At 40.4% G+C, this 26534-nt stretch overlaps 1 protein-coding gene across 6 annotated transcripts in view; it reads right to left on the bottom strand.

Moving 5' to 3' along the window:
• Nucleotides 1-5510: 5510 nt before the first annotated feature.
• The window catches only part of ZC3H13 (zinc finger CCCH-type containing 13), a 47428-nt gene continuing 26404 nt past the window's right edge, over nucleotides 5511-26534 (bottom strand). For 5 of the 6 annotated variants that reach the window (XM_074535441.1, XM_014263966.3, XM_026790623.2 and 2 more), the window contains 11 exons: nucleotides 25693-26003; nucleotides 24231-24695; nucleotides 23062-23244; nucleotides 19428-19971; nucleotides 18657-18760; nucleotides 17198-18214; nucleotides 15821-16330; nucleotides 12675-12830; nucleotides 11868-12068; nucleotides 8638-8801; nucleotides 5511-8056 (listed from right to left, as the gene is read on the bottom strand). In XM_074535441.1, the coding sequence (XP_074391542.1) occupies nucleotides 7886-8056; nucleotides 8638-8801; nucleotides 11868-12068; nucleotides 12675-12830; nucleotides 15821-16330; nucleotides 17198-18214; nucleotides 18657-18760; nucleotides 19428-19971; nucleotides 23062-23244; nucleotides 24231-24695; nucleotides 25693-26003 (3826 nt within the window). In that variant the 3' untranslated portion in view covers nucleotides 5511-7885. The remainder of the gene's footprint in view (nucleotides 8057-8637; nucleotides 8802-11867; nucleotides 12069-12674; nucleotides 12831-15820; nucleotides 16331-17197; nucleotides 18215-18656; nucleotides 18761-19427; nucleotides 19972-23061; nucleotides 23245-24230; nucleotides 24696-25692; nucleotides 26004-26534) is intronic. The other variant, XM_074535440.1, reaches the window with a different exon arrangement.

Genomic DNA, 26534 nt, shown 5'->3' with positions numbered 1-26534 from the left:
CTTACATGCCTTTCCCAGGTTCTCACCTGCTTTGCAATAAGCTTTCTTACATTAGAAACCTACTCATTGTGCAGTTTCTACCTCTGCACACATAATTTTTTCTGTATATTCTTCTATTTTTGGCTTTACACATATCTCTCTGCATCAGTTTGAAGTTTCCTGTGAACTGTAGGTTTCCTTCTGGCACCAATACCACAAACTTATGGCACTACAAGGTATAGACATTGATTAAATTTTCTGCTTCAGTTTTATGTCAATATGGTGGGTTGACCTTGGCTGGACACCAAAGCCACTGGATTCACTTCCCTCAGCTGGGCTAGGGAGAGGAAATATAACAAAAGGATTGTGGGACAAGATAAGGATAGAGAGAGATCACTCACCAATTATTGTCCTGGGTAAAACAGACTCAAGCTGGGGAAATTTTATTTAACTTATTTTCAGAGTAGAGCAATGAGAAATAAACCCCAAATCTTAGAACCTTGCAGAACCTTAGAACCTTCCCTCATTCTTCACCTCTTCCTGGGCTTAACTTTACTCTTGAACTCCCTGTCTCCCCCACCTCAGTGGCACCAGTGAGTGGAGAATGGGGGCAGTGGTCAGTTCATCAGTTGTTGTCTCTGCTGCTGCTTCCTCTTTCTCAGAAGGACTCACATTCTTACCTGCTCCAGTGTGAGGTCCTCCTCTGGAAGACAGTCCTCTATTACTTTCAACCTGCGAACTTCCCATGGGCTGCAGTTCTTCCAGAACTGCTCCAAGGTGGGTCCCCACAGGGTCACAAGTCCTGCAGGCAAGCAAGCCTGTTCTAGTGTGGGCCCTCTCTGCACAGGACCACAGGTGCTGCCAGGAGGCTGCTCCACCATGGACTGCCACAGGATCACAGCCTCCTCTGGGCATCCCTTTGCTCTAGTGTGGGCTCTTCCATGTGCTGCAGGTGGATCTCTGCTTCCAAGAACACCCATGGGCTGCAGGGGCTCACTCAGCTGCCTCCCCATGCTCTGCACCAGGGGCTGCAGGGGAATCTCGGCTCTGATGCTTGGGGCACCTCCTGCCCCTCCTTCTCCACTGGCCTTGCTGTCTGCAGGGCTGTTCTCTCATATATTCTCACTTCCCTCTCCATCTACAACGGTCCAGGCTTTTTCCTTCCCCTTCCTAACTGTGTTATCCCTCCAGCTCTGTCACTGCTGGGCTCAGCCTTGGCCTGTGGGGGTCTGTCCTGGAGCCAGCTGGCATTGGATCCGCCAGATACAGGGGAAGATTCCAGCAGCTTCTCACTGAACCCATCCCTGTAGATTCCTGTGAGCAAACCCATGCCGAGCAAACCAAATAAAGTCACTTTTGGACATCTTGATGCTGATTGGCAGAAGGACTTGAAATGAGCTAAATGAATGAGCCACATGGAAGCAAACACATCTCTTTGGATTTCCCTCCAGTTGCAATTGTGATTTGCAAATTTTCTCATCTTGCTGCTCAGTCAGCTGCTCCCCAAATCACAAATGTACAGGGAGGTCACTCACTGTGAGCTGTTTGTGATGAGACATGATCAGTTAATCCTCTGTTTTGCCTTCTGTTTCCTTGTTAATTTTAAATTCATATAATTTCTTTATTCCTCACTCACCTCAGCCTAATTTTTTCCTGCTAACCTTGTGTGAGACGTTTCAGAAGTCCTCTGAAACCTCTTGCTAGCACATTTTCTGTGAGCATGCAAGGCACAGATGTAGGCACAATGTCTAAGAGCCAACTGTATGTTTTGTGCTGGCACAAAGCACCTCTGCAACTCAGAGAGAAGGTAAATCTTGTGGCCACGTACTCAGATCTCAGTAGCCATCTTAAAAATACATACCAGCAGCATAGGTCCCCACCTGCTCTGTTTCTGACCTTCAGTTTTTTCTCCCCATTTCTCAGTTTTTCGGAAGACAGAATTCATATTCCATGCTCCTCCTCATGTTCAGAGCTCTTTGAGTCTGTAGGTTGAATCCAGCTTCTGAAAGCACAGGGAAGCAGACCATGGCAGACCAGGTGAGAATCCACAGGTACTACAGAGAGCAGTAAAACCACTCTTCTCCCTGCTGGAAACACCCATCTGGAATCATGTTACAGCCACACAGCCTGTTTCCAGAGCCATTTCACCAGTGCTTCATGTACTCACCTAGCACACCTAGATCCTTCTGCCTCCTTCATTCTGATGAGCGAGCTCCCAAATTCAAGGAGTGTAAAGCCAAGCTCCTGGGCTGAAAACGACAACCTACACCACTCAAATTCACTCAAATATGAAAACTGAAACCTGGGCTGGAAACTACAACCTACGCCACTCAAATTCACTCAAATATGCCCCATATCTGTTACTCCCTTCCTCAAGTACTTTCCAGGCAGTGCCCCGAGCACTCCTCACACCCACAAATATATCCAAACAATGAATTGAATCATTGAGTCAATGAGAAGAACATTTTCCATTCCACTCAAAGCTGAGAGCTTTCTTAAAATCCTCATCCAAAATCCTTTGCTTCAGTCTTCCCGTGGTTAGGATCTGCATGCTTGCAGCTATCACAGCCCTTTCACAAATGAATATACACTTAAAATCTGGCAGCACATCACTCTGTGCCTCAGCAGTTTGTACTCACATGTATTCTGACACTTCAATTTTTATAGGTAGTACCTCACCTCCATCCCCAATGAAAGAAAGCAAGCCTGTGGTAGATGCACCCCCAGCAGTGAAAACTGACATTAAGAAACTGAGCTTTTCCAGAAGATGTTTATCTTCCCCCTTTCATCAATTGATCCCTGCTGACAGGGCAAAGGCAATAATACTGGCTGTTCAGTACAAAACCAGTCTTCTTCCATAAAATTCTGGGCATTTGTTTTAGTACTTGTCTCTCTCACATGATTGGTCTCCTTTATAGAGTTTGATTGGACCAATTTTCAAATTTTATGGGGACTAGTTGTTGAAGAAACTCCTCACATTTTGACGTTTGGTCACATTGCTTTTCTTTGGAGTTTAGGGCTTTGCTTAGAGCTTTTTATAATTATTTTAACAATTCATTTGCCATTCTCAATTGCATCCAAATCCAAATTGCATCCAAAAACACCTTGGACACCCACACTGCCCACAATCCCTTATTCACTTTATAATGTGTGCAGCGAGACCAAACATTTGGTACTATAACTTTGGGCCTCCAATTGGCATTAAAACAAAGACTTGCACAGTAAAAACAGCTGCTTTGTAAAAGGACCCTTTGAAAAACAGACTTTGAGTGCTACTGCAAAACAAGAGGTTCCTGAACTCTTTTAGCTGGTAGCAAATTTGGAATTGAACACACAGGCTGTGTCCAGCTCCACTCAGCCTGTTCCCTGCTGAAGGGCATCCCTACAGGAGAATACAACTGTGTCAAGGCAATTCAAATAAAAGCCTTAATCTAGCAAAACTGTTTAAACTCTGCCTTTTGAGTACACTGTGCAGATGGCCCACTGTCAAAATCCCTATCTCCCTTCACTAGTTGAAGCAGCAATAGCCCTAAAGTACTGTTTGGGATAATGAATGTGACACTGCCCCAAGATACAGGTCACAGTCCCATTTGTGTCTCGAGGCTCTAAAAATCTGCTCTGCCTTTGAATCCTTTCTGGCTGCAGGAGCTGGGCCCAGCATTTCACTGGGACAAAAGCCTGGCTCATGCACCAGCACAGGCACAGCTCGTTGTTCTGCAGCACCACGTGCCAGTGGCACCTCAGGGATGCTTAAAACTAATTTATCATCCAACTAGGCACAGCATGGGCTTACCAGCAGAGAGGGCAGACATCTCTAATCTGGTTCAGGGACTGCTTTAAAGTCGCTGCCACAGCTTAAAAGAAGAAACTGAGTAGGGAGAGATGCTTCTCCATGTTTTCAGACTTGAAGCCAAAGCACAAAGGGGCACCCGAGGCACACATTTAGCCCCACTGCTGGATACATTACAGGCTCTTGTATCCTCCTGAAGCTTTGCAAAATGTGAAATGGACTAAAATTCTTCCACCCATTCTTTTTCCACACAAAATCAAGCTAGGAGAGAAATGGGAAGAAGGAAAAGATGCAAGAAGACCTGTCACAGAAATGAAGATCAACACCGGGAAGGTGTGGAGGGTCCAAAGATGGGAGGTCCTAAAGCAAGGTCTGCAGTTCACACAAATTTCATGCCCTTTTCTGAAACTGGGATGTGGGCAATTCTCTTTTTCTTAAAGCTATTGTAAAACTATCTAATGACAGTTTTTAACTTACATTCCCTGCAAACTAAACATTACTTTTAGTTAAAATGATGGAGACCAAAATACTCATACACAGGAACTTCACACTTAATGGGCTCTACCTGTACAGTAATTCCTGCCAGGTGAAGGGAAATGCTTGAAAAAAATCTTAGTGCTTCCCATAGGAACACACATTTTCTCCCTGTAGTACTGTAACATACTTTTTCAGTTACAAGTGCTGCAAATTGAATAAAAGTGAAGGTGTGTAAGAGGCAATTTCAGCACTGCTCTTTGTATAATCCCAAAAAATGATGGTACAGGTCAGCACTGAATTTGATGGGACCCTATCACTTCAGGACATACTCATAGTAGCCCATCAGACCTACTTTATTTTGCATTTTCTAGGGTAATGTGAAATATTCTTCTCCAAACTAAGTGTATATATACACCTTGACTGTTTTACAGGAAGATGGTTTAAAGCACAGTGTAATTAAATGCCACACCATTGATGTATTTTGTGTACTGCAGTCTTAGATAAGGCTGTTTCTAGCTATCAAATATTTTTATGTGTTTTAGAGACAGAGGTTAAAATAGGCTTTAACATAATTGGTAGCAATGATCTGATACTTTCAGCTTAAAGGCAGCATTACTATAGCTATAAAACAGGTGAGAACATCTAAATGCTGAATAGAATTGGTTTGTTAACTCTTGCTCAGGCGCTACAGTGTTGAAGACACGTTATTTTTTATAAGCGTACATAAAATCATCAATGACATCACAAATAATACTTAGCAAGCTGAGAATCCAGTCCAGCAAGTGAAAAACATAAAATTAAGTTTGGCCTGAATCACGTAATTTAGTAAGAGTTTAAAAAAAATAAGGCAGAGATTACTCACATTATTTATATTTGATATGAATACTATACACTGCTGTGTGGGCACTCAAAAAAATAGAACTAAAAACAGAACTAGAAACTTCCTCATGTCTTATTCAACAATTCTTTAAATGTAGTGGAAGAACATTCAGGCACTGGGTGTTACAGAAAGCATGGCAGTAAGAAATCTCTGTACTTGCATTGCTGTTCATAGTCAGGCCTTTGCCTGAAGCCAATACAACTGTCAGCAATCACAACAGATGTGAGACAGACCTGCTGTTAGCACACTCAACATCCCACCACAGTGTGCTGGTTCCAAGTGGAGAAAAAGGATAAGAAACTGATATAAACTTGTCAAAAAATTTAGTGGTTCATAACTCATTTTCAACCTGTGTGAGAACAACAAAAGCAAGTTGCTCTGCAGCAATCCAGTATCAAGGTATAGCTATGGATTTTTTTTTTTTTTTTGGATTCTTTATGAGCAGAATTCAAAGCAACAGTTCAAGTTTATTGCCAGGAAAAGTATAGAGGTGTACACAGAGACTTAGTCTGAGGTTTTAGAAGTCTTGGTTTCATATGGAGGACAACACAGACTACCTAAAGATACCTTACTGGTATGATCCAAAGATCCCTCACCCCTTTCGTAATAAAACAATTCTTACAAAACTGAGCCCAGGCTTGACAAGCCCCTAACATGCCTCTGAAATCTTAATAACCAGCAAAAACATAATTGATCACTGCCTCTACAGCTAACATACAAAACCTCCTGAAACTCAGCAACTGTGAAACACCCTCAGGCTGCTGCATGGGATTGATCTGCCCTGATAATTAACAGAATATAAAAATCATCACAGAATGTCCTGAGTTGGAAGGAACCTACAGGAATCATCCAAGTCAGACTCCTAGCCCTGCAGAAAACACCCTAGGAATCACACCATATGCCTGAAAGCCTTGTCCAAATGCTTCTTGAACTCTGTCAGGCTGGTGCTGTGACCACTTCCCTGGAGAGCTGTTCCAGTGCCCAACCACCCTCTGGGTGAGGAATATTTTCCTGACATCCAAACTAAACCTCCCATTTCAGCTTCATGCTGATTCCTCTGGTTCTGTCACTGGCCATCAGTGCCTTCCCCTCCTCTTCCCCTTCTGAGGATGCTGAAAACCACAAGGTCTCTGCTCTCCTCCAGGCTGAATGGACAAAGTGACCTCAGCTGCTCCTCCTATGGGATCCCCTCAGGGCCCTTCACTTTACTAACTGTCCTCATTTCAGACACTCTTTAATGTTTTGTTAATATTGTGGCACCCAAAACTGCCCCAGCACTTGAGGTGAGGCTGCCCCAGCTCAGAGCAGAGAGGGACAATCCCCTCCCTTGCCCAGCTGGTGATGCTGTACCTGATGTACCCCAGGACAGGGTTGGCTGCCAGGGCACTCCTGACCTGCCATCAACCAGGGCCCCCAGGACCCTATCCATGGGGCTCCTTTCCAGCCTCTCATTCCCCAGTCTGTCTGTACTTCCAGGGCTGTCCCATCCCAGGCGCAGAATCCGGCACTTGCTCCTGTTGAACTTCACATGGGTGGTGATTGCCCATCTCTAATTTATCCAGGTCTCTTTTCAGGGCCCCTCTGCCTTCCAGGGAATCAAGAGTTCCTCCCAACTTAGTATCACTGGGAAGCTTAGTTAGCCCTTAATGAAGATGTTGAAGAGCACAGGGCTGAGGATGGAGCCCTGTGGAGCCCCACTACTGACAGAGACCACTCTGTCACCCCATTCACTATAACCCTGAGTGCCTGATCCATGAGCCAGCTGCTCACCTATCGCATGATGTGCTTATCTAGCTGTGTCCTGGAGATCTCTTTTGTCCAGAACGGTATTTGAGAGACAGTACCAAAAACTTTACTGAAATCCAAGCAGATTACATCAACTGGCTTTCCTTGACCAACCAAGTAGGGTTACCTTATTGTAAAAGGAAATCAGGTTTGAAAAGCAATTTCCACACAAAGCCCTGCTGGCTGTGACCAATGACTGCGCTCCTCTTCAGATGTTTTTCGATATGCACCAGTCAGTCCTTTTGAAAGCAGGCAGCATTTCCAAAATGCAGTTAGTCTCATAAGTACAGATACCTAAAACTGATCATAAATAATTTCTGCAAGCTTTTTTTTTGCTTGCCTTTTTTTTTTGTTTAGTTTATTTTTTTTAACTTTCTCTTTAATCAACAAAAAAGGAGCCTTAACTGACTGGACTAGGATTTTGTGTCCAGAAGGAATTAAAAGAAATTTCCTTTACATTAAAAACCTACGTTAAAGATGGAAAAGAGCTAGAGTTTGATCCAAATCCACACCAGAGGCTACTATAAGAAAGAGGATTTGGAAAAAAGAAGGCAAAGAGACTCACAGCTATTTAATAAATTTCAGAAGTGGACTGAGGGACCAAGGTGGTGGTGTAAATACCCATTCATAATAAGGAAAAAGAGACACCGACAGTTTTTCTCAGTTTAATATCATTTGATGTTATAAATTGCTAAACCCAGACATCTTCACATTATTACACTTGATGCACCATAAAACAGGTTTATGTTACAGTGTAAGGTTCAATATTACAAAAATTGAGAAGATCTCCACACAGAAGTCTCAATTTTTCACTCCTATTCACATCTAATACCAATACTCTTAACTGTGTACAAATGGAATATTTCCTTTCATCTTCTAGAGCCGCTTTACAACCACCAGTTCTAAACAGCAACACCAACACTGGTAGCGAGAAATCAACTCAAGATCAAGGAAGCGCCACTGCAGCCATTTTCTCAAGTCACACACACTTCCTGCTGGAGAGCTGGCTGTGGAATTTTGCTGTCCTCTGTCTTTTCCTGCCCAGGAACCTGGCACACAGTCTTTCGTTTGAATAACCGTAGACTCAACCGTAACAAGTCGCTGTCCATTGCTCCAGAATTTGTGTAAGTTTGTTTTGTTGCACCCTGTTGAAATTGGAAATGGAATTTTAAAAAAGGAAGAACTGAAAACAATGTCTTTTAATATGCAAGCTGGGAAATTAACCTCAATAACTCTCAATAATTACAGGTTTAATCATACTAATCGTACCACTAGAAAAGACCTGGAGAATTAATGATTTTTCTACTAGCATACAAAATCATAAAACCCATTGCAGAAGTTTTAATTTTGACTTGGATTCTTACAATTCTTATAAAAGCGCATGGAACCTTAAGCAAGAAAGTCATTCAACAGTTACCTTTGAAATAATATTTTACCTAATTATTTTTAATATGTACACTCTAAATAGAGAAAATGTATCTCCAGAATTTAAACACCAAAATGCTAAGAAACAGGAACTAGCTCTAGTCTCAAATTTAAATTAAGCTCTCATTTTACATAAAAAATAAACACCTTGCAACCGCTCTAAATAAAAGTCAGTTTATTATTTAAAGGACTAGATCTCCTTCAGAACAGCAAACACAAAAATTATCTCTCAGAGAAAAGCTCTGCTTAGGGGCATCTGTGTTCCCACACTTTGCCCCAGCACTGTCAGCAGACCACTTGCCTTTTCATTCTTCATGAGCTGCTTCCGAATGGCAGAATCCCTGCGGAAGCAGAGCGCTTTGCAGCACGGACCCAGATTGCTGAGAAGACCTGCTCTCTCTTCTTTCCGCCGAAGTGCAGCCATGTTCAGTGCTCCCAGTTCGTGCTCAAAAAGGTTTTCTGCATCTAGAAAGAATTGAGATTTGCAGAGATTAATGTAATCATGGTATTTTTGAACAGCACCATACAATCATATGAATTTTCTTAACGTTTTTACTATTTGTATTTCTGCCTTCTAAACAATATCAAGGTTTGGTAAAAAAAAGTATTTGAGTTTATAAAATAACACTAATAAATCCTTCACCATGAAATAGGAAGGATGGATACCCTTGTATTTAGTTTCAGCACTGGAAAGCACTATTGAGACAGCAATCACTGGGAAGCCTAAAAGTCAAGTGACAGCTTTGGACAGAAGATGGGGTAAGATTTATGGTCAGACATGTGATGGACAAAAGGTGTTTGTTTACCACTTGCATTAATCATAAAGTAGCCCAAGTTTCACTTTGCAAGACATCAGGTAACTGTGCTAGTGTCAACACTGTTTTTGTATGGCTATGCAGAAGTGAAACACAACTATCTAGAATAATTTTTTCATTTGTGGTGGATGAACCCTGAGAACAAGTCAGCAGCTGCCAATGGACTACCCCTTCCTACTGGCTCACCTAAAGCATTTAACAGAACTCAAGGTGACAAGACCAGTCCTTCAACACATTAACCAGAAGAAACAGTGCGCAGAAAGAACACTTTTAGAAAAGATGGCTGTGAGGTGAATCTTGCCCTGCAACAAGTCTCTTTCTATGAAATGCAAAGACTAGGGCTAGACCAGAGCTCCTTGATTTATAGCCCTTTTACAATAAATAGGAAGACTGTCATGTAATAGACAAAAAGCTGGAAAGAGACATGGCTGAGTCCAATCCAGCTGCCTCTATATAGTAAAGCTGGGTGTTCAGCAGAGAATTTAACACCTCACCCAAGATGTGAAGAACCCTGGGGAAAATACAGCAAAGCAAAAAAAAAAAAAAGGCAAAAGCAAAGACTGTTTCAGCAGCTTGGCAGTATGAACACAGAAGAGGGCAAAGATGCATTTTTTAAACCTCTCAGAACATGGATGAAACTCAGTAGTTTTTAAACAAGGTGAAAAGAAACAAGAAAGTTACATGAAATGAAGGGCAGGTTAAAGAGAACTGCTCTGAAGTCAAAGACAACCTCAATGGACAATCAAAAATTGGAAATAAATGACAAGACACAAAAAGGCCACTTCAAAGGTAACATGGACAGCTTGCAGAGTCTTCTCAGATGCCAGATGCTTGCTGAGCATATCTTGCAAGTAAGCGTGCCCATATCCTTAGAGGAACAATTGCATATAATAGACGGCAAGTCAACTAAGAATCTCAATACCATCACATCACATACTACAGATTTTTGGTTCCAAAGAAAAAATAATTTTAAAAGCACACCCTGAAACAAGATATCATTTCCCTACTTTCTGCATTTAATAGTATTACCAGAAATATGTCAATTTATTCCTCAACAAGAACAAAGATGGGAACATCAACCTCAGGAATAAGACTGGGAGACAAACTATACAACCACGAAGTCCAGAGTGAAAATGCTACATTTGCACTGTTACACACACTGAGCACACCTAGCCCAGATTCATTCAGTTTTCAGGGCACTGTATTTGTGCCTTTCTTTAGACTACATGTGCTGGGGCTGTGTAGTAATCTCTACACAGAGAACATTCACCTGGCAGATTGCAGAGAAAGTGCATACACTTGAAAGGCTACTGGCAGTGTAGAACTCTGATGTGTGAGACTGCACACACACACCACAGGGAAATCAAGAGAGGCACTTCAAATCCCCCATCCTCTCCAGAGCAAAGTTCTGCTGAATCCAAGAATACTTAAGACAGTCCAAAGGCAGTGCTGGAGAGCCTCCTATCATCACCAAGGACTTTATTTCTAGGGAAGCATGTAAAGATTGGTGAGATTAGTTTAGGAATCCTTTTGAACAGCCAGGTGGAGTGATACTGCAGTGCAGTTGCTGTTGCAAGGAATCCCTGGTAAGAACTGTTGAAGAATACAGTGAAGTTAAAGCTCAGAGGGAGAGAGACACAGTTCATACCTTGACTATATCAGTTTGTATGCTCAGAAAGACTCAGTATTTTATTTAATTAAAAAAAAAAAAGTAGCAGCAGGTGTAATAGCTCACAATTCACACAGTTAAATAATTTAAATGGCTCAAGATGGAGATTAGCACAGCTAGAAGTTTTGGATATTTCCTCCCCCACTACTTATCTGAAACTGTGAGGTTCTCAGAACAAGACAACTGCATAAAGAATAATGTAAAGTGAAAGGCATTGTTTCAAATTAAAATCTAGAATTTACCGAGTTAAAAAAAACATGAGCTCCACAGATACTATTATTTTTAAGCCACAATTTTCTAACATTTAGATCCTGCAATCATTTGCATAGAGGTCTTAGAGAAAGCAAATGTTTCATAGTCCCAAAAGAACCATTCTACCATGGAAGTTGTTGCAAGCAGCTCAACTAGTTCCTGAGATGTGAAAGAGAAAAATTAGTATTCCTTCTCATGGAAAAGCCCTGCTAACACTTAGAACTGTAGTAAACAGCAATAGTACAATTGACGCCTACGGCATTTGTCATGCCTGTCTTATGACATACACTTTGTTCAAATTCCAAACCTGTAAATTATTGTATTTCCCACTTTTAGTAGAGGTATAATATACATATTTAACTCAGTGCTTTCATTCTGATCCAAATCCCCTATCTATGAATTCTAGAAAGGATCCTTAGAATGAAAATAAGAAATTTTGCTTCTTTTTTGAAATACTACTACTACGTAATAATACAGTTCACTGGAAAAGATATTTAGCTCTCTAAGAAATGCTAATACACTTTAGGCTAGGAAAGCATGAATGGTCTCACAAAACAAATATTCCACTAACATAAAATCAGTTTTGTTCTGTTTATTAGTCTAGACTTCCTCACCATTGCTGAAATCAAAACACTAATCTGACTAACATGCTGCTGGATCACAATTCCGTAATTTTCACACAATACTCATTATAAACTTTCTGTGGTCTTTGAAACCTAAACTAATGAACTAATGTACATTTTGTAAGGACTTTTTCACTACACAAAAAGACAGTTTAATTCCCGCAGAAGTTACCTTTAGGTTTTTCCAACACTCTCTGGCATGTCTCTTTTATTTTGGTGAAGAGCTCTGGTCCTGCCAATCGCTTGGAAATGCCAACTCTCAACATAACAGCACCTGGTGTGAATTTTAAGAGCGCAGCCCCAGGCTCACGTGGTTCTTTTGGCTGCTTTGGCATAAGACTGGACCAGTCTACATCTATAACATCCACTGGATCTGCAAAAACATTGACAGAGAATGAGTTATCACATCACCACCCCTTACTACAGCTGATGAATTCACATGCTGTGCACACAGCTGTCTCCTGAAAGCAATATATATTAGACGAACTTTGTTCTGCAGACCTCTTGGACCTTTCATGTAAGAATGTCAAAACTCACTTGGATGGGTGGAAAATGGCAGAAATACAAAAAGAAATAGAAATAAAAAGATATATGGATTAAAAAACTCAACCCATGCCTAATATTCTGTTTTATTTTCATTAAAATTCCTTTGTGAAAGGTTGCTCAGATCCTGCTTAGCCAGCAGGTTTGGAGATATTACTTATGCATTCAGAAAAGTCACAGTACAACTGAACATGCTAAGATGGATTCAAATTAAATGCTCAGAAAGGTAGTTCACAGAGCCCAGATTACCCAATTGAACTTAGGACAATTAAGCAATTCCATTCTTCCCAATGCACTTGGAAAGCATTCAAGCACAGACAGAATCTGCTCACAGACTGCACTCCTAATTCAGAAATACTGTCAACATCACAACAGCATTATGTGCACAAGGATCTAATCTTTATATTCAAATAATCACAAAAGGGGGTTGATATACTTTTACCAGGCATCTTCTCATCCTCCTGTTGATCCTCACGCTTTTCAGCATCACCTGCCAGAATTTCATCCAGTTCATCGTCACTGATAGGCTCGTATTCTCCAGCACCAGACCCCAGTGACTGCACATCATTAGTCTTTGCCTCATCCTCTCCTCCTACAGAGACAGATACATACTGTAGCTTTAAAGCAATCATATTTGTTTCCTAAACGTGCTGTACACCGCCTGAAGACAAAAAGGCTTAGCAAAATTAACTGTTAGCTTTTAAGAACAAGTATATTCAACATAAAAACTGGTATTAACCCAGAGAAACAGTGAAGTTATACCTCCCATACACAATGTAGCAGTTTGAATTTTACATATACTGGTCAATTTTTTGGTGCAGTATTAGTCAAACTACTCAGAGAAGGCCATTTTCACAACATACATGTTGATGATGTGATATCTGACATGAAGTTTACAATAATAAATAGTTTATAAAAAATTAAGTTACTGCCACAAAGTCTTTCAGATGCTTTAGCATATTAATCTAAAATCAGGATTCAGTCCAAAGGCCCTAAAATAAGTAACAAAACTCCAAAATACAAAAGGTAACAGGTATCCTGAATGAAACAATATGTACAGAATTTTAGATTCTTTGTAGCAGTCACAAGAAGAGCTTTTAGAAAGCCACATCAAACTTCTTTTAGTTGTTACCCTCCTTTCCATCCACATACTATCTGCACACACAAATACATGTGCTTAATGTAGAAACATTCCTTAGGACCTGTGAACACAAGACACTCAAACACTGAATTCTGCAGTTCACAAAAGGAACATCCTCTCACCTTCAAGACTGAAAGATCTGACTCAAGCACTTAAAAATTCCATTGCTCCAAACTCAGGCTTTATTATGGTTCTCCACCATGGGTACTAACAATGAGCTGTGCCACACAAACTGCACAGAACTGACAGGGATCCTCCTCTGTGAATGACTATTCTGATACCTTCCAGCTCCCTCAGCCAGAGTGAAACTGCTTCCAGTTTAAGTTCCCCACCTGTCCTTTGGGGTTCTTTCTGGCTTGCTTTTGTGAGGGAAGAAAAAGTAGTAACCTCAACTAACCTAAAAATCAGCAAGGAAAAAGCAAGTCAAAGACAAACCAGTAGAGCATAAACAAACTACTCAGACCATCTGGCAATGCTTTGGAGGAAGCATATAGCATCTTAGGTATTATTTAAGCCCACTCCTAAAGCAAACACATTAAGTTCAAAACATTAAGATAATTTAGTAATATGCTGACATATTTTGTTAAGACAATATACAACAGTAATTTGCCCAAGTAAATACCACATACCTTCCTAACATCAGCCCATCTAACAAGTTTTCTAACAAGTTTTTCCTTTTTAGAAAGGAGAATAAGGTGATCCACACTAGATTTCATTTTGTGTCTTATAACTTTAAATTTTCACTGCCTGTAAGATCCATCTGCTGCATCTGCTGCATATACACTAGTTCACCAGTACTATGTGCCTGGACCCATTAAAAATTTACTGTATTAAGAAATTTAAAATAATACAATTCATAGTTCTCAATGAGTAATTTTTAAAAATTATTTTGTATTTTGAATTTCAAGTAAAAATTTGATAAATTCTAGACTACCTTTTACAACTTATGTGGAAGTGTACTTTTATATTAATTCTGCATTAAAAGCTCAACTGAATGGAGCAATGTAAAGAGGAGTTACAAAGTAATGAAGATAATGAAGTATACTAAACCTTAGAAAATCATAAGCATGCTATATAAAATGTTTTAATAAAATGGAATGCCATCTAATATTTTACAAAATAGATTTTCCTAAAAAAATTAAGAAATCCTAAATATACCATAACACCCTACAGATGATAACCTGCAGAGAACTTAGAACATAACCTTTGAAAAACAGACAAAAGCATACATAACAAAACTGAAAGGCTACACCTAAGAACACATTTAACATGCACAGCCTATATGGTTATAGATGCCCCCTTAGAAACAGGTCATGCACTCAAGAATGGCCTTTCATTACCTCTTTTCTCAAGTTACATGGTACCCTCAGATTTATCACACCATGCTTTTCCTCTAGTTTAGAAACAGTTAATTCTGTCTATTGTAGCAAAATCAGGCTTTTCCAGGCTCATTTCAAATACTATCTTTGTCAAGTGCTTCCACTCCACAGATAATCTCCTTAAATGAAACTTTCCCAACAGGCTCTCTCACCTCTAAAGACCACTTTGTGAGTAATCAGGTACAAGACCTAAGTACTAAATATTCCTCACCATGCTCTTGAGACAGCATTTGATTTAACTGCCCAACTCAACAATGAACACTACAGGTAATTCTTACTAAGAACGGCAAACACAATGAGCATAACCATAACATACGCCAGTTACTCTGGATTTAGACTCTTTCTTTTATGTTGTTCATGTAAAAGCACTTCCCAACTCCCTATTCTTACAAAGCTCAAGCTTCTAATCCATGTAACAAACTGCTAGGAATTTGTCAGTGTTTGCCCCTTTCTAAGTACACTTACCCCAGTATCATTAGGGCCAGCAAAACAAAGCTGCATTTTCAGCTGACATTACTGAGATCACCTCAGATAAGGTTAGATCTGGAAAGATCTGTAAGATTACCTCAGGAAAGTTATTTTGGGACTATTGTGCCAAGCCATACATATGTTTCACCTACTAATCAGACAAACAGTTCCATGATAATTGGGCTCTGGCAGAAAAAAAACCCTAAGAAACAGTTCCATGTCCACATTCTTTCTTTTTCACTCATTACCTGTCACTCCCAAAATAAGAAATAGATCTTAAAATGATATAATAAGGCAATTAAATTTTGGTGTTATCTTTTAGTAAACTGCTTATTCAGAAACACTGCATTTTTGTGAAATTAGCTTGGATAATTTATGCGTCTTTGCCTCAAGACTTCTCTAGAAATTAAGAAATAGCACTAACATAACTAACAATAAGAAAGATGCTCATCAGATTTCTCTCATTGTCTGCTTCCACAGCAGAGAAGCTGAAGCCAATAAGCTTTTCAGTAAAAAATTATTCTACTTAGCACTATGCTAAAAGAGAAAAAATAAAACACTTATTAGTCCAGGTTCTTTCCCAGAATAGCTCACCTTCTAGACTCTCTACCTTTTTGGCCTCATTTCCATCTTCAAAGCCTTGTGAAGGTCCTAAATCTTTGTCTGTTTTCTCCTTCTCTGAAGCCGCTGAATCCCGGCAAGCACCATCAAACTCCTTTTCGTGATCTCTGTCTAGTTTTGTTTCACTGTGCTTTGTGGATTCCTTTTGAGAGGAGATGTCAAGAGTTCTCTCTCTCTCCCTTTCAGCAGGATCAGGCAGCTGCCGGTCCCTCTCTCTCTCCAGCTCCCGTCTTTTCTCCCTGTCCCTCTCTCGCTCCCTGAGCCTGTCTCGCTCCCGGCTCCTCGGCCAGTCCTTGTCCACATCTCGGTCCCAGTCCCTCTGCCTCCCCTCTCTCCTGTCCCTCTCTCGTTCCCGATCGTGGTCATGTCGATCTCTCTCCTGGAGCCTTTCCCTGCTATCAAAGGACCCAGATCTGGAATGAACCTGACGATCTGACTCAGGGGAACTTCTTCTTGAGCTGTGGCTTCTTGAATCTTGACGATCTGGATAAAAGATTATATATATAAGCATGACAATGACATATAAATTACATAAAATGTAATACCAATTTACTAGACCAAAGCATTTTAAAGATTCAGGAATGAAAATATACTTCTCAAAAGAAGCATCTTCAAATTAACAATGCTTTCACATTGCCTTAGAAGATTTAACCTTACTTAAAAACACGAAGCCACTTCCAAATTTTTATAACATGTCTTTTAAAAGCTACAAATGCCTTAGTTAACAAATGATGAATTCAGAAAAATAATTTCAGGCATGTAACCATGAGAAGATTAGAGAACCAAAATGCTTTCAGAAGAAAATGTTTTTGTATTGATGCTGTTTCAATTTTAAAATATTTTACCTGTTGTTTTTTTCACAGCAACTACACACAAAAAAGTGACTATTTTGATTTGCAATGAAGATGATTTCCATGTGCATTAAAAGTATGCCTAACAGGAACCATAAAAAATGTACCTAATTTTGCATAATTTCAGGAATTTCCATACCGAAATTAACACTAATAATGAATTTAAGAACATTATTTAGATGATAAAACTACCTCAATGTTCTGTCAGCACAAGCATTTTCTCTATGAGGTTTTTCTGTCCTACAACTTACTTTCTTCCCCAGACAGCATGAACCAAATCCAACTGAATGTTTTGGTGTAAACAAAATGGTAATCCTGCCCACTGAAAATCAGCTTTTCAAATATATTAACACTTGCAGAAATCTTAATTCATTCTAGTTTTACAGTGAAATGCAGACAGGACCTCCCTCTCCTATCACACTAATTAGAGCCATGAAGAACAATTTGGGACTTGTACACAGAATGATAGGTCAGTGTCACTAAAAATATAACTCATTACCTGAAGATGTGCTGCGACTGGGCTCCCCTCGTTTCAGCTGATCAATTCGGGACTTCCTTTCCGTGATTTCTAAGCTCTTCTTCTCCCTGTCCCTGTCCCTATCCCTGTCCCTAGAGCTACTGTGCAGGATCCTCTTCCGTGCAGTCTGATCGTCTCCACTGCGATGCGCTGACTCATTGGAGGGGGACCTGAGCCTGCTGGAGGCGTGGCTCCGATTGCTGCCGAGGCTGCTGCTGCGCTTCTGGTCCACAGGCTTACGGTGTGCTCCGTCCTCTATAGTAACATGAGGGGCTTCCACCTTTTCTACCCTCGTCCTGTGGTTTTTTCTGTGGGAATCGTCAGCGGTTCTTTCTGGAACAACAATGTCACCACGTTCAGGAACATCTTCATCTGACCAGTCACTAAATGTTGTATCTTCTCTTTTCGTGGGGGCTTCTGCCACTGCTTTCTCAGGTGGTGCTTCAACCAGTTCTTCTTTAGTTACAGGAGGGGTTCTTGGGCCTTTTTTCTTTTTATGATGTGGAACAATTTCTTCGTCAGAAACTTCAGAATCACCCTTGGATCTCTTCCGCTTTTTCTCCACATTTTTTCTTTTTTGACCTTTCTTAGGGGAAAAGACCTGGCTTTCCTCGGTTGCTGGTTCATTAGTGTACCTTTCCACCCCACTGTCATCATCTTTCTTCTTCTTTGTGGTCTTTTTCTGTATCTTAGATTTCTTCTTGCTGTCATCATGCATTCTATCAGAAGCATCTCTTTCTTCAGAAGGACGGTGTCCAAGATTTTCCTGAACCCTGGACCGGGAACCTTCTGAAGCATCTGGCTGCTCTCTTTGCTTATCTGCTGAAGAAACTCTCTCTTTAAACTCTGGTTCTTCATAGCGTCGGGAACTTTCCTTTCTGTCCGATTTTCGCTCTTCTTCTTTCCAGCGACTCTGCCGCTCCTCCGTGACGTGAGAGGGGCTCAGTGACCGGGATTCCTGCGGCCGCACAACCTGGCTCAGGAGTCTGTGCTTTTCATCTGCAAAATGAGAAGGAAATGAGAAAAAGAACATCTTGTTCTAAGAAGAACATTTTTTCCTTTATTGTGTAGGAAGAACATGTGAGCATTTGCTGTCTTCTGCATGCCAAAAAAAAGTGTCCATTAAAACACATAGCCCATTCCTTCAGTTAGATTTCTTAGGTTTTTCTACTGCTGCAGCAGCAAAAGACATTTTCCAATTTGGTAAACATGCACCTTACACAGAAGATGTGGAAGTCACTATCACCTTGTAGACATAGCACATAAAGACAAAATGAAGATAAATGACAAATGAAGATGAAGAAAAATTGTAGTGCTCATAAAAATATGGAGAACAGTTACAAAACTTTCCCCATGTTTTATGTGTTTAAAATTGCAAGTTATTTTCCATAGACAGAGGATAACCTGTGTCCAGCTGCAGAGAGAGCTCACTCCCACTTACTTTTATCATCTCCACTGTTGTAGGCATCACTATCAGGAGAATGATCACGGCGACGTTTGGGTGATTGACGGGGACTTGGACTGCTTTCGTTTCTGTGACGCTTCCTGCAAAAGGAACATCAAATTTCTTTAGGACGCTTTGAGTTTATCATCAATACAATTCCTGAAGTCTAAGCACCTCATACAGAAGACATTTAAAGATGTCATGAAGTTCTGTAGTTTCTTAAGTTGCCATTCCAAGTAACAGCTATGCACTTAAAGGAAGCACAAAACAACACTGAGGATATTTTTCACACCTTCACTGGTAGCTTTCCAGTGTTGGAAATTTGGTAGTACAAAGGGTAATGCATATTCCAAAGAAATTTAATTAACAAGGTCACAAACCCTGACCCAGATGGCTGCTATTTGAATTTCAGAGTTCATAATGTACCACAGTTTTCTACTATGTTTCCATTAGAGACTGTATTATTAAAGGCAAGAAAAAGCAAGAATACATAAAAGGGAAAATTACATTGTCAGACTCAACTCTTAGCTCATGAGCAGTTCCATGATTCAGCACTAACAAAACACTCGAATAACTTCATCAGCATAGTACCAATTTGGGGGCTACCAGCATGTGCCACACAGATGCAGGGGAGACAGCCCTACACCAAGCCTATGCATAAATAGGTTGTCTTCTTCCTTAAGATACTCCCCTGTCTACTAACTTACCAAATTCAGCAGTAAAAGACTACCTTTTTTTTTCTTTGAAGTAACATTTAGATCCACTCACTTGGATTTTCTTTCCTCGTGGACATCTCTTGAGCCTCTTTCTTCTCGAATATCTTCTCTCTTATCCCTGCGGTCTTCCCTTCCTTTTTCTTTGTCGTCCCAGTCTCTCTGGCGCTCTCTCTCTTTGTCTCTGTCTCGACCTCTCTCCCTTTCGCGCTCCCGCTCCCGATCTCTCTCTCGTTCTCGCTCCCTTTCTCGTTCCTCCCGCTCTCGCTCCCGCTCCTTCTCCCTCTCCCTCTCTCGTTCCCTTTCCCTGTCGTGGTCTCTGTCTCGGTCCCGCTCACGCTCCCTGTCTTTGTCCCGCTCTCTGTCCCTCTCCCGTTCCCGAGCACGATCTCGTTCCAACTCTCTTTCTTTCTCCCTCTCTCTTTCCCGGTCTCTTTCTCTTTCTCTCTCTCGGTCCCTCTCCCTTTCCCGCTCTCTCTCCCGGGCCCTTTCATCTCTTCTGTCATCAGACCGATCCACCCTTCGCTCCTCTCTCCTCTCATCCCGCTCGAGATCGTCACTCCGTCCTTGGTGCCGTACCGGCGAGCTTGCTCTCTGATCTGCAAACACAAGCAGGTTTGATTACCAAGTGCTGAACAGATATACACAGCTTCCCCTGCACTAACAAGAAAAGAGCCTTTGTCTTGATAATCTACATCTTGGTTTGCATTAAATGAAAAGCAACTCCCTGCAAAAGCTTGAATATTCCCTTTGGGAAGGAGGGAAGACAAAAAGCAGAACTAGTTTTGAAAGAATTTTTCAACATTTAGGAAGAGGACTTTGCCTACTTAACCAAAAGTTGCCAAAAAATCTTTACTTTTTTACCGGATTTTTCTGAATAGCTTCAAAAGACAAATGTATGCCTCACAATGTAGCTATTACTATAGCATTACTCAGTGATTCCAAATCTGGTATAAAATCTTAAAAAGCTAGGAGGGAATGCATGCATAAGAAATGTTAAGACTTCTGTACAAAAATTTTACTTCCTAAATCTATTAGGAATCCAGTACTTTACAAGGATTCAAGCTGTTTACAACACAGAGTAAAAGTTTCTGCAAAATTAGAAATATTGGCTTGTCTAATCACAGATGAGATCCCTGCACAGAAACACACAACCAAATCTACAAGATAGGGAGAGGCAAGGATGAGATAGGGGAAGCAGAGCTGTCAGAAGTTTTAATTTGTGTTCATTGCAGAGTCTTACAGTTTAGAATCTGAGTTTCCTGTTGTTCAGACAGTGGATTAGAGAGGGAAAACTAAACATGTAGAAAATGACTGATCCAGAAGGATAGGACTGTCCAATTGTATTCATTCGTCACAGACTTACCTATGTATTCTTCATTGTATTTTGGATATTTTTGAGCATTTCTATAAGTTTTGACTACTTCATAGCAATTTCTATGTTCACATTAGTAGTATTTGAGCCACAACAAATCAATAAAACTATTTTCCTACAACATATATAGAACACTACACAAAAGAGGGAAAAAATAGCATGAACAGAGATTGGTATTTCTCGGTCCATTACTCTGAGGCTGAGTGCACTTTGCTGTAAATTGAGACAATGTCCACTAGGCGTGAGCAGGCAGAGTTTGGACAGAACTAAATCAATAAAACGTGCATTTCCATCAGTTTAATCAATTTTCATCCTTGAGTGAATTAACAATGATTTAGTGCTCCCCTGTTACCACATAAAATTAAAAGCAAAGCTGAGTGACATTTCTGCCTTTTTAAAAAGCTAAACCATCAATCCATGCAATCAGTTCTGTGAACAGGTTTCACCTTTTTAATGGGGCTTACAGCACTGTAATATGATTTACTCTGCATACCAAGTATTAGATTTTTATAAAGAAGTTCTGTAACTCCTATTTGTTATGTCAGTTTTGGTGACAAAACAGCCACATGAAAGTCTTATGTGAATCAAACACTGCAAGTGTATTACACAATTAAATGCAGCTAGTCAGCACTTCTTATGTGACTTCATTTTTTGAAGTACTGCTCCAGTGGTTGCTTGGAACACTCGCGTATTTGCCTTAGTTGAATAAAGACAGCTCAAATTTGCAAGCTTGCATTTAAAAATCATACTCCTTGGATATCACAGAATCAAAATATATCTCAATTTTTCTCAGAAAGACAGACACTAAAACTGCAGTCTAATTAGGGAAACTGTCCTGAATTGTAAATCTGAGGACTTACTACTACAAAAAGTGATCTAAGTTTTTAAGGAAGAAGACAACAAATTTTGAATTTATGCTCTCTATTTTTCCCCCCAAAGGGAAACACAACCCATTCAAAGAAACTTTCCTCCTAGAAATTTATTTTGTTGTCATTGCTGCTTTTGTTTCTAACTTTTTTTTCTGTCGGTTTGGAGTTTTGTTCTGCGGTTTTTTTGGGTGGATGTTTGCTGTTTTTCTTAATAAATTAAAAATCTGCTAAGATATGAAGAGTACAGAATTATACTATATATATCTGTATGATTTATTTGGGCTGGGGAGGTGAAAAAGATGAAAGCCAGACTGCAAAAGCCAACCCCCAGGACATGTTCAGTCTTCAGGATTTTTCAGCTGACATGAAAAAGGAAGCCTGGAGTTTAGGTCTGTTGAAATCCTGCCTTGAAGATGAGAGAGAATCCGAAGCAGAGCCTTTCACAGGAACAAGCCACAACAGATCTGTTTCAATAGGCTAAAAAGTATCTTTTGAAGTGGCATACAAAATAGCTCTTTGAAAAACTGAAATTACAGAGCAGCTAGAATGTATCTGTCACCTGTAAATCAAAATTCAAGGCAGAAAATAACCCACTGTAATTTCATGTTTAGTCTTCACAGCTCCTCTTTCAATTTTCACGCTATTTTCATCTCCCTAACTCCTCCTGTTCTCTTAATTGGTGAGCAATACAAATATATTCCAGAGTGTAAGCTGGTCCTAAGCTCCTCCAAGCCAACGCCGTGCACTTTCTGGTACAGACGTCTGACATCTTGCATACTACGTCAAAATAACTCTTGCATGCTGTTTTCCTGATCATTGGTATCTGTACTGATACCAATGTATCAGTTAATAATTATTATTAATAATTATTGACAACAGCAAAGCACTCATCACTATTCAACTCCCCAGACAACAAATATTTGAATTAAGCATAAATTTAAACTGTGACTTACTTTGGTAGCAAGTAGTCCATAATTGTCAATCTAGTTTAGGCCTTCCCCAAAACACACTCAAGCAATTTACAGAACAAAAGCATAATGTTTCTATACAGGCAAACAGAATCAGTAACAAAACGCAATCATGACTCTAAGCTTAACATGCTTGTGAACCACGAAGTGGAGGAGGAGGCAATGGAGTTGTACAATGAGATCCCTTGAAGTTTAGTTTTTTTAATAATACTTGGATAAATAAACACAGAAGATGCCAAAACCTAGCCATAGGGCTGGAGAAAAGGTGACAGCATTAGTGCATACACTGCCAATGACTGATCTTTCAACAGAAGCTATCTTATGCCAAGGATAGGAGTAGTGTCAGTGTGTGGTGTCAGATGAGCTATTTTTGAATTGGTGTGGGGGCAGAACAAGATAGAAAAAGGAGGGAAACACACACGTTCATACATGTACATTTGACTAGAGATGTATGAATAAAACCAGGCATTAAAATACCTCTTTCTCTGTTGTCACGCCTATCGCGTTCACTGTGTCGTCTCTCAAAGGATGAGTCCCTTGCTTGATCGCGACTGTCATAGCGATCCCGATCAGCGTAGCTACTCCTCGATTCCCAGCTGTCGTGGTAGTTCCCACTACTGCTGTGACCATCAGCCTGGGATCCTCTGGTCCCCCGACTTCCTAATGGACATGGAGCAACACAAAACATGAGCTTTCACACCTGAGGAAATCCACTGATACTTTATATCAACTGATGTACTAACATCTAATAAATTTGAATTAGCGGTTCATGGGCTGAAGATTGTAACATCAAACTCTACTTAGCCAACAACTCAAATTTCATATGTTTTAACTGTTTAAAGATATTATTTGCAAACTGCAAAATCAAGACTTTCTGAATCCTCAGGCCCTGGTCATAGTATGAGGTCTCCTGACTAGATGTATCAGTCCAAAAGCCAGTTCACAATTATTCTGAATAGGCTGTAAGCTAATAGTGCAGCAAAAATAGGCAGAGAAAGCAGAGATCATTCTCCTGTAAAAACTACACATAATTTCCCCAATGAAAATGTTACAACAAGCCTGAAAAAGCAAAATAAATTATACATTATTAAAAGTTGTTGTTTTTTATAATTATTATTATTAATGTATCAGACTTCAGAAACCATTTTAAAGAATAAAGTCACACTTTTTGGAAAGCAGATGGGGCAGGGTGGTGAAGCAGGCAGAGCTGGGTGCATGTGAGAAATGGTTTCCAGGCACCACACACCATGCAGTTGTTTTTGAAAGAGCATAAGAAACCTACTGCCCAGTGCTCTGAGATGCACTACCACCTATGAATTTTCCACTACAGATCAGCCTCTTGTATTTGTAGCCAATGGGAAAACCTAGGGTTGCAGAAACATTAAACGGAGTGATGTAAGGGTTAGGCTTTGTTTTAAAATGGGATGGCAGAATACCAATGTTATGCCACTTTAATGAATGGAGAAGACAGAAGTGCTATAAATTTCAACAACAGTTTTAATTTAATGACAACAGAATTGAACACAGCTTTTAAAGCATGAACTATTTGGCAGTACTTGCATATCAAATATCAAACAAGGCAGTATGAATGCAAATGCTCAATCTTCAATGATAGGGACACGTGAATTTTTTAAATTACACAATACCTTTGTCAGATAATTCTGGACCTCGGCCTCGACTTCTGCCAATTCTATCACTTCTGCTCTCATTTCTCGAGTCACTTCTGGAGTCATTCCTTGTTTCAGCACGAGAGCTCTCCTCTCTGCCATGGGATCTCCCATAGCTACGCAAGTCATCCTGATACTGGTCATCCTTTTTGTGCGCATCTCGACTCTCTCTGTCCCTGTAGTCATGGGAGTCTCGCGTGGAGCGCGAGTCCCTCTGGTCACGGCTGTCCTTGGTGTCCCTGCTATAATCCCGCGTGTCTCTGGAGTCTCGAGTATCTCTGGATTCGCGCGGCTCCCGCCGATCTCTGGTGTCTCTCGTGTCCCTCCGGTCTCTTCCATCACGAGACTCTCTGTCATCCCTGTGGTCCCTGGAGGTACTCTGTTCTTGGTCATAGTCACGATCATCTCTTGTTTCTCTTTCTTTTTCTCTTTTCGCTCTTGTTTCTGTAAAACGTTCAAAGGAATGTTATATACCTGGCTTAATGTGAGCAAGCAAGTATTTAGCACACAAAGAACACTAAAACAACGTACTCAAAATACACTTACCAAATCAAAATTAATACATAAATAGGACAAGATCATGCTGGGTTATCCATCATACGTTCAATAAATTTTAATGATCTTATTCTGAATATCAATCTCTACAGATATTTACCCATTCAAAACACAGTAAGAATAATAAAAAAATTGTCAAACATACTAAAGAGCAAGAGCACTTCAAAAATTTTAAGGTAGGGTCATTATTCCTCCGATCATGGATTCCTCTTATTTTCTACTCACACACAGACACACTTCCAAAACATTTGTGCTATATTTAGACCACTTGTAAGGCCCCAGTGCCCTGTTGAAATCTGTTGGTTTGGGTTTGGGGGTCTGTTTTGTTTTGGGCTTTTTCTACAACGTATTTATAATATTACTGCAACAGAAAGGTAAGTTTACAGCCAGTCTAAAACACAGCTGACAAACATACTCTTTGTAATCTGTCTCTCGAGGCAAACAGCATGTTTGCTCATCTCGTATTACCCAAGCAGAGGGAATGACTGTTTCTTTGCAGACACCTCACTTAATGTCAATTACAGAGACAACAGAAAGCAATCAGTGGGGACTGGATTTGGGCATCTCCCAGAAAAGAATAACAGTTACTTCGGTGTAGCCTGCTGTGAAAATCACTTTCCTACTGACACCACCACTGCATTACACACAGAACACCTACACAGATACCTTCAAGCACCTTTACAATCAGTTGAGCCTACATAAGCAGTTCTGCCAGGGGTACATTATTACACAGTACCTGCAAACAGCATCACCAGCACAGCCAGTATTTTCTTCAACTCCTAGCCACTGGGATGGGTGCACACAATGCCACAATTTGAAAATCAAGTTTCCAAATGCAATTTGCAAACAAACAAAAACCACCCTGAAGTGCTATTTTCATTCATACCGTCCCGCCTCTCGTGGCGCCTGTCATGAGACTGTGACGTCCGATCACGATCGTGCCTTCCCTTGTCTCTCGCAGGAGAGCGGTGTCTGGAAGGACTGCGCTTCCTCTGAGGCGGAGAGGAAGAGTGTGGGGGATAGGGGGAAGATGACCGCCTCGCAGGCGGGGAGGCTGTCCTTTGATAGGACGGAGAAGGAGTCCTTTTACGGTGTGGGGAAGGAGAATGTCTTTGAACAGAGGAGCCTGACTGTGAGGACGAGGAGTGATGTCTGGAGGATATGGGAGAATGATGCTGACCTGATGGAGAAGCAGACCTGCAAGGAAGAGTTAAAAACAGGCACGTGTAATAATTTGACTTAAAAGGTTCTTGACATACCATACAAAAAAGCAAATAAAATAATTTTTGTATTCTCTACCCTCTGACTGCTGAAAACACGTGCTGTTTCTATAAAACATCAAACCTGGCTTCCCTCCAGGATGGCAAGTATATGTTTTCAAAATAGGCTTATCTTTAAATGAATATTGTTTATTTAATGTCCAGGAAATTTTTCTCCAATCAAAATTGTATTACATAGCTACCAGAATGTAGGGGAAGGGAAGGAGGAGTCAGGAAAAAAATCAGTATCTTCTTTCCCATTCCCAAGCAAAAACCAATTTTTCTTCAATATAACATAGTTTTTTGGAGTTCATAATAAAACTACACAGATCATTTTTATGAGGTGTAACTAAGATTTTTTGTTTACAACAGCATTGAATTTTTTTTACAAAAAAGTGTCTTCTCCTTATACACTTCTAAATACCTTTTATTGTAAGAACTGATCTTTAAACAGTTCCTAGGTCCAAAA

The sequence above is a fragment of the Zonotrichia albicollis genome, chromosome 2, assembly GCF_047830755.1.
Source record: "Zonotrichia albicollis isolate bZonAlb1 chromosome 2, bZonAlb1.hap1, whole genome shotgun sequence".
Lineage (NCBI taxonomy): Eukaryota > Metazoa > Chordata > Aves > Passeriformes > Passerellidae > Zonotrichia > Zonotrichia albicollis.
Note: the sequence above shows the minus strand (reverse complement) of the source record. Positions and strands in the feature narration are given on the sequence as shown.